At 38.7% G+C, this 9333-nt stretch overlaps 1 protein-coding gene across 1 annotated transcript in view; it reads right to left on the minus strand.

Annotated features, from left to right (window-relative positions):
• The window catches only part of LOC140241566 (probable ATP-dependent RNA helicase DDX41), a 48524-nt gene extending 39503 nt beyond the window's left edge, over positions 1 to 9021 (minus strand). Inside the window, exons 1-6 of the mRNA XM_072321302.1 lie at positions 8968 to 9021; positions 7214 to 7297; positions 5856 to 6012; positions 4876 to 5011; positions 1041 to 1158; positions 189 to 280 (exon numbers count right to left, since the gene is read on the minus strand). Of these exons, the coding sequence (XP_072177403.1) occupies positions 189 to 280; positions 1041 to 1158; positions 4876 to 5011; positions 5856 to 6012; positions 7214 to 7297; positions 8968 to 9021 (641 nt within the window). The remainder of the gene's footprint in view (positions 1 to 188; positions 281 to 1040; positions 1159 to 4875; positions 5012 to 5855; positions 6013 to 7213; positions 7298 to 8967) is intronic.
• Positions 9022 to 9333: the final 312 nt, after the last annotated feature.

The following is a 9333-nucleotide window of genomic DNA, read 5'->3' on the forward strand; positions in this document are numbered from 1 at the left end:
CAAAACAGTGCACAAGCCTCTTTCTGCTGGCATTTCTGTGTCACAAAAAAATTAAGTCCAAGGTCTCCCATGTGCATTTGCATCCATACAAATATACCGGTATTCATATTTACTGCACCATCTCTTTAGTTTCCATCCAGGACAAAATATATCAATGCTATTGATAATTCTATTCTCAAGTTCCTCACATTACTGGCAGCCCCTGGATCTGGATAGGGGTCGGTCTGCTAATTCCTTTCTTCTTCAGGGCACCGAGAATGCTCTTTGGAAACTTCATCTCCTGGCAATGGAACCACAAAGATAGAAAATGTTATATGGCTTTGCTTCAGAAAGATAAATGTCAAAAGAAGGCAGAAATAAAACTCACCGCTCTGTTTACAGCAGTACCCTCTCACATAATGTATTTCAAGGCATTTTTACACACTTTGTACCTGCATGTTTAGAAGGGAGATTCCTTCTAGTGCAGAGCTACAATGTAGGCCTCTGCAGATCTTTTTATCTTTTGATATCCACACCAAGGAGTTAGCCACCGGTGTCTTTGTGTCCCAGTATTGACGGCACAGCTCAGCTTTGCACCCTTTCACACCTTAAATCGAACCTAACCTTGACTCAGTCCCAGAATAGTGGTACAAAATTATAATTTACTGAGCTTGAATTTATGACCATCTGCTATAATCTTAGAGTCACCAGACAATAGCTATCATTCAGAACAACCTCAGCAATTTCAGCTTTCTTGTCCCTTTCTCTATCTCTACCTGTCTGTGTCTCTCTCTTTTTTCTCCCTCTCCTTTTTTTTTTTTTTTTTTGGGGGGGGGGGGGGGGGGGGAGGGCGGGAGGTGTTACAGCAACAGAGTTGTTTTCCACAGTCGAGAAACTTAGATACAAGTTTACTTTTCATAATGGAATTCTCAGCACTGTTATCTTTGCTTCATTCAAAATGCTGGACAATTATGAATCGTGTGAAACATAATTCTTGAAGAAGAAGGAAATATCATTTTGCAAAAAGATGCATCAAGGGTGAACATGAGAACCATGCTTACCTTGAAGTGCTTGATGGGAGGGGGAATATTCTGGCCCTCCACTAGAATGTGGAGCTTCTTCCGCACCCTCGCGTGCCGCGCCTCCCCAAGCTGAAGGATGCAGCGGGGTGGTCTCCATCTAACAGTAAACATGACATGACATATCAAAGATGATAATCAAGCAAGAATCACAAGGCACAAACAAAGTGTTCGGACCACATCAGTACAATGCGCAGTCGACTGGGGATTCTCCACTTATCAATCATGTACGTACTATTTTTAAATTGTACCATACACGTATGGCGCTTTCATGTGGTCCTTTATTTACAGGTTAAAAGTTCATTGATCTTGACCACTGACCAAAAAGATTGACCCTATTTGCACAAATGAAATACTTCAAAAATTTATTTTCATAGCCTATGACCTACACTACATTCTCTTTTTTACATACACTAAATTGTATTATCATGGGATTCTATTTCAACTCAATATTGGTGGCCTTTGACCTTGATTGTACCCTTTTAACCCTGTCCTTCTATGCAACTGATTGTTGGTTAGTTTCTAATCTTCTTACCAGATAATATTTCAACTGGACAGTCTTATCTGCACTTATGGCTAGAAAATGACATTTTAATCCATAGTGCAGTGACCTTTAAACTTGACCTTTGACCTACCCCTTCTATCATGTTCATGCAAATAATCATGTATTCATTTCCATCCTGTCCAGCAAATTACATCATCACTGCACACTTTTCCACAAATACAGTATTCTTTTTCATATTTGACTTTGACCTTTTATCAATACCTTGTATAGAAATGACTATCTATATTTCTACTCTTCATATCATATTGATATTACCCCTGGAATTGCTAGATGAAGTTATTGCTTAAAAAACAAACATCATTTGAAAGCAAAATTTAAGTGACCTACGATCTTGAGAGATTTTGTTCTATATTTCATCAACATATCTACGCCCCATGTAGCACATCCAGGGCAGGTACAAGGCAAACTCATTTTAATGAGTGGTTTATAAGTATGTTATATATAATCTTGATAATGAGATGTGGAAAGGGCAGATGGAAAGATGGACAGATGGACAGATGGACAAACAGGCAGAGACAACTCAAAAACATGATAACGCCTCCAGTACCCTTCTGAGTGGAGGCATAAAAAGGATTCACATCATAGTCATGGCAGGTATATCAAAATAACATTTTGAAAATTAATGACAGCTTTATCAAAACAATGTTCTGAAAATGAATAAAGTGATAGGAGTGATCGCTTGGGTCAATGATGAATTTGGCCCCTAATCTCATCTCCATGACTACAAGTTTGACTTCTTTGGCACTACATTTAGGGAATATAGCAACAAGCAGAATCCCTTAGCAGAATCCCTGAGCATAGGAGCACATACATGGCATGGTTTCCACTGACGCACAGCATGCTGTACCCAACAAACCAACCCGCTGAAACCACACAACTGTCAAAATCTTGACTACATAAAGATATGCGATATGCTGCTTTTTCTTCTTCTTCTTCTTCTTCTTCTTTTTTTTTTTTTTTTTATGCCTCCGCCACGAAGTGGTGCTGGAGGCATTATGTTTTCGGGTTGTCCGTCCGTCCGTCCGTACGTCTGTACGTACGTCCGTACGTCCGTCCGTCCGCTTTCGTTTACGCGATAACTTGAGTAATATTTACTGGAATTTTACCAAACTTGGTCCAAGTATGAAGTATGATGGGGCAATTATTTGATTAGATTTTGGGTGAAATCGGCTGAAGGTCAAAGGTCAAAGGTCAAGGTCAAATCATGAAATTGTATCCGTTTACGCGATAACTCAAGACTGGATGGAGCAAATTTCACCAAACTTTGTTGGAGGATGATGTATGATGGGACAATTACTTGATTAGTTTTTCAGTGAAATCGGACAGAGGTCAAAGGTCAAAGATCAAGGTCAAATCCTAAAATTTATCTGTTTACGTGATAACTCAAAACTGGATGAAGCAGCTTTCACCAAACTTGGTCCAAGGATGATGTATGATGGGACAATTAGTTGAGTAGATTTTAGTGACATTGGCAAGAGGTCAAAGGTCAAAAGGTCAAGGTCAAATGCTACAAATGTTGCAATTTCCCCCATATCTATGCAATGCCCGAAGGTATTTTCTTGAAACTTGGTGTGGACATGTACTACTGCATAAAGATTCTCCAGAGAGAGCTTCATGTCATAAGGTCAAAGGTCAAAAGGTCAAAGGTTAGGTGAAAATATTGCAATATTACTTTTCTCTCAAATGCTTCAATGTATCTTCGTGGAACTTGGTACATATGCATGTACTGTCTGGCAGGGATTATCTAGAGAATTTAGGGGTCATGGGTCAATAGTCAGGGGTCAAAGGTCAAGGTCAACTCCTCAAAATTTTACTATTTCCCTCATATACTAGTATATGCAATGCTTGCATTATTAGTTTTAAAACTTAATATATACATGCATTACCTAATGGAGATTCTCTGGGAAATTTCCAGCCAGAAGGTCAAAGGTTAAGGGTCAAAGGCCAGGTTTCAATGCCCCCCCCAAAAAAAAAAAAATAAAAAATCTATTTTGTACCGTCATCACACTCTTTATTCGTACCTTGGAAATTACTCATTGCATAAACTTTCCTCCCAAAATTCCCCAAATATGTGTACCTGCACTCTTAGAAAATTATAGCAAACCCAGTTTAAGACATTTCTGACAAACCTGTCATTTCAATATTTTGCCAGTTTGTGAAACTGTCATGGATCACACATTGTGAAGACATTGTACTATACGCCTATTGGGAGAATCATGCATTATGGCGGAGGCATCAGTCGCCATAGCGACATTTCTAGTTTTTTTTTTTTTTTTGCAGTGAGATGAAAAAAACAACTCTCTTGTGAGTTCAAATCCTTTAAAAATTACCAAGAATAAGATATCAAAGGCTATAAGAATTTCCAATTATCTGTTTGAAAGCTTTTAAAGGCTCTGATGATTGAGGTATGACACACACACACACAAAAAAAAAAAAACTTCGAAAACTACGATTGATACAGTTCTATGAATTACCCAGGTAAAAAGCACTACTTGAATAAAAGTGTTAACTAAAAAGACTTTGAGAATTCAAAAGTTATCTCAGATATAACCTGCACAGATTGACCTCAAATCTTTTTCTATGTGCCTTGGACCCAAAATATTGTCATTTATTCCCTCTTCTGTAGTCTGAGATGTTCTGCCCTTCAAGCTATCTGTCTCTTTCCTAGTGTGTGATGTTTTTTCTCTAGTCTCCTCTATCCTGTATGTCAAATGTTAAACCCTATTTTAGACTAGTTCCATTAACTCACTGCTAAAAGTGGACATAACAGCATGAAGATGATGACTGAATAAAATGAGAACCAAAAACAAAAATCTCACTTCTTACAACCATTCAATGCACTCTCCAGTCAAAGAGTTAAAAGGAAATATATTATCTAAAGAAGCTGGCACATGCTGACCTTCTGGCAAAAACCCAAACCAAAAATGAAGTTGGACAAAGGTACATACATAAAGCTTAATACCTTGAAACAGAGGTCGAAAAATCACAAATGCAGCTTAAATCAAATCCGTGGCTTAGATTCAGTCAGCAGACTAAAAAGAAGGGTGTGAAATAGGCCCACCTTTCACATGCGTGCATCAGAGGGCATTTATTATTGGATGTCTGTTAGCAAGTGCGACAAGTCCATGCACATTTATGAAATAAAATTTATGTAAACCATGGACTAAGTTTAAACTACCTCTGTGAATTCTGGCCAGTACGTGTCATTGGAAATCACACGACGTTCCTTTTGTCATGCTACTGTAATCTCACCCTGTGATGAGGGCTTCAGTGTAAGTGATGCCTTCTGCCAACTCCTTGACATTCATCAGGGCCTTCTGCTCCTGGATGCTGTTCAAGATCTTCTGCTCTTCCTCCAGCTGCTTGTCAAGGGCTGTGGACTTGGTACCTAGCAACAAAAAGAAAGACATGGGTTGCTGTCTACAGGTCTATGCAAGCATAAGTCCAAGTTTTCATTTTAATTAGCACCACACACTCTTCACTTGAAATCAGATTTAATGGGGTATATTTGCAAACAAGAACATTAAAACTACACCCACAGGAAACACCTTTCACTAAATTTACAGTATCGATGAAATTGTGGTTATATCTATATCTAGCCTACAATGATTTTTCATCACTTGAATGAGAAGATGATATGTATATCACTTTTAAGACTGAGATGGCAAAATGCAGGATGTATGTATGACAAATAGGTATGATGCCTCAGTTTCAGCATCCCCACTCAAAGTGATCAGAAATATCTCTTCTTGAATTCCATTTCTAGTGAACCATGTTGTATGAGTACTAGGATAGTTCAGTTACGTTCTCACAACTCTAAGTTTACAAGCTACACATATTATTAGGCATTATACTGGTAATATTTAAGTACCTTACAAGGCCAGACATAAGCAGAAAAGATAGCTTCTAAACAACTTTTTGCAGAATCAGAATCTGTTGAAAGGAGACATGATGCCATCAAAGTAATAATCTTCCAATTTGAGACAAATTTATGCCATGCCGTGAATATATTATGTTTTACAGTATGCATCATCTTCCAAACTGGTAATAGCAAGGGTTATGAAGATCAATCATGGAACAAAAAACAAGTCCCTGAAAAGAGCTATGATCTATTTCCAGTGTTTTACAGTTTTCAGATGTATTACCGCTGCTGTTACATGCATACATTTGTGAGTCTGTAGAAGGCATTGTATCTACTATCACATAACAAGGATTATTTGAAGTCTACTCACTTTCAGCCTTCTTCTTGAGTTCGGAGTGCTGGTCCAAGAGACTGACAGTTGCCAGGGGTCCAATGTCAGGTTCCTCCTCCTCTTGTCTGTCGTACTGTCCATCCTCTTCATTTGGGTCAATGACTCGTCGATTGGCTAACTTTTGGATTCTCTCCACCTAGAGAATGTTTTGCAACAAATCATTGTGTAAAACAAATTTTACGAAATTACACATAGTAGGCTACACATAATGGATTAATCTTCAAGTAACTCAGTTCTTAACACTAATTTGGCCATACACTGTATATCTGAGCTACAACAGACCTCATCACTTACATTGTAATACAACATGTTAGTGCTTTTTATAACCACACTTTGATACACAGCATGGCATATATCAAAATGACAAAAAGTTTTGCTCTAGCATGGATTTTGCGTTACTATCACATCTACGAGAGAGACATGTCTTCCACTGTAGAAATGGACTCAAATGGCATTGATACACAAACATAATCTTCTGATGGAAGGTGCTTTGCTGCCCATATAGCAAAACCTGCAAAGCATAGCATGAAATAAGCAGTACATTGATAATGACACACAACATTCTGCCAAAATCTATGCTTCTTGCTGTGAGTCAACAAGGTGATGTCAATGATGCGACATAAAGCAAGGCTTGACAGTAACTTTTTCTTTTCATGGTCTAACAATGAAATTTGGTGGCCTGATCGGGTCACAAAAAAATATATCTTTTCTTAAAAAGTGGTGGCCCGACATCTATTTCTGGTGGCCCTGGGTCACCGAGCCACCACCAATGTCGAGCCCTGCATGAAGAGACAATACCATGAGTGATATCAAAATTCTTGATAAATAGTGAAAATCAAGGCACATCATCACATTTCAGAATGCTTAAATGAAAGATCACATGCAGGAGAGTTGCAAATGAGTTGAGTGTAACAGATAATGACTCATATCGTGGCAAAAAATCATTTGGTTACAGTGCCTTCACGCAAGTGTTTAATATAATCTCTGAGTGTCGGCGCCATGTCATTGAAATAATCTTGCTGTGAAGGGAAAACACAACACCTTTTGGAAATATCCATTACCACCAAGATACTGTATACGCCATATATTTCGTGAGTCTAAATTTTTGCGAATTGACTTCGCGAGTGTTTAAATTCGCGATCGTGGAGTCCTGCACCGAACAGAGAAAAGCACATGCGCACGTCACATTCACATCAGGATCAGAGTCAATATTTTCACGTGTCTTTAATTTTGCAAATAGCACCCGATTCGCGAAAATAAAAACCTTGCGAAATATTCGGCGTATACAGTATACTAATACTGACAACTGTAATGTGCAAAGCCGACATACAACATACCTTCTGTTTCCTTCTTTCTTTCAAAGGAATATATGGCACATAGCTCTCATCATCAGAGTCTTCTTGGGCTTGAAACCTTCTTTTCTGAATGGGGTTAAGAAAAGGGTTGCAAACAAAATTCATAATTGTCTGGAGCAATATAGTGTAACATACAAAGATAACTTTAAAAATTGTTCAATAACAGCTCTGAAGTGAAAGGAGGTGATCCGTAACAATCGCAGCATGTATGTTGCACGTGTCGCACAAACCTTGTACTTTAACACTGCACAGTTGACTGCATGATCTTTTAAAGTGTAGCGGTCACCCAGGTCACTTCAGCCTTTATTCAGTAATTACCATGTTGAGAAAAGTGATCTGCAGAGTGCAGACAAAGCAATAAAATCTTTGTTTTCAGTAATTTGTAAATTGTAAACATATGTACTGTATGTCCATATCGATAACACCAATGGGTAGCTACTGTACAATGATCAAGATTATTTGTGAAGGTCTGAGGTACCAAACAAAATGTTATTGATTAAAAGTTTGTGCCATCGTACTGTTTAGGTAAGTGTTTCGACTGTGAGTGGTACACCCATGTCGTGACTTGCTTTGCAATAACAGGGCTGTGTATAGTTAGCTTACAACCCTGGGGGCACTCCATTGAACAGGTGTAATGTGGGACGCTTCATGTTTGGCTTGGGCGGGTCACAGTTAACTTACATTACAACCAGGTTAATTAAAAGGCCTACTGTGGTACCTTTTAGAACCCAGAGCTACATATGCAGCTAGACCTGTGCATGATGATTGATGTACCTGTACATTTTATTTTGACTGGATAGAGGCATCTTAGAAAGTTGAGAATATCATGAGGGATCCCCTACACCCCCTTCATGAATGCTTCTGTTGGTTGAGATCTAGACACTCTAGAACGTTCTATGGCAAACAACTGCAGTCTGCAAAATGCAGGACAAACCGATATCTAAATTCTTTCATTACTAGATTACATTTGCAATCTTAGTTTTCAATGAAGACTGATTAAAGTACCTGTTAATTGGAACTGATGTAGAAGACCGGAGTAAAACTGCTTCGAAGATCCCTATTATGCCTCATACAGTATCACCATTGTCATCAACTTCAAGTTCAACATCATTAAATTTTACTCGGCCCAGATCTAGAATCTAAATTTTATTATCACTTTCACGGTATGCACTATCAATCTGTCAGTGTCATGGAGTGTTGCTATTGAACCTCCATTCAATATCAACATTATCATGGAGAATTGTTGTTGGTGGTGTTGTGCTTTTAATAATATTCGCAATCGGACAAACCTTGACTTTGCACTGCGCTAGATTCTATAATTTTATATTTTCTGTAAATAATTCTGCAGCACCTTACGATGCTCAATATTCCTTGAATCTTTGTCAATGTGTTGGTGTATTCATGACTGATCTGAGCCTGAGTAACAACACCCTTTAGAAATCTACAGAATACAGTACGTTCGCGTTTAACTATACACAGCCCAGTCGCTGTATAAAAACGTTTTTACGGCGACTGGGGTGGGTGGGCTGTGTATTATTCGTTCGCGTTCAAATCGGTTTACAGGAAATGCAATACGTGGGACCAACATGTACGAAACTCGCTGATTTGTTTGTAATAATCATTCACGACAAATAAAATATCTGGAAAAAATCTACCACGGTACGGTCAATCTATTGTTGAGCGAATATCACACATTAAGACGCATGGAATGACATACTTAACACGAATTAACAAACCTTATGTACCGCCGACGACGAGGAGTCACTAACCACGTTACTGGTAGAGGCCATGATGATTGCACCGATACCGATGTGTGTGTCGGATGGAGCGCTGTTTACCGAGTACATCTGACTGTATGCTATGTGCTTTTTTATGCGATATGGCCGTCGCGACGACCGACGCGTCGTCGTCGCGTCAGTACAGTGTACGTGTACATATTCACAACGATGGGTCCATTTTGATCCAATGATGGGTCCAAGTGGAACAGGGAGCTCTTCCGTCACAAAGGTGCGTGGTTTCATGGTTTACATTTGATTTTACCTCACAGTGGCGGATCCACAGGTTTTTAGTTTTTGTTAAAACAATAGAAATAAAAAGAAAAA

Source organism: Diadema setosum, chromosome 18 (genome assembly GCF_964275005.1).
Source record: "Diadema setosum chromosome 18, eeDiaSeto1, whole genome shotgun sequence".
In the NCBI taxonomy this organism is placed as follows: domain Eukaryota; kingdom Metazoa; phylum Echinodermata; class Echinoidea; order Diadematoida; family Diadematidae; genus Diadema; species Diadema setosum.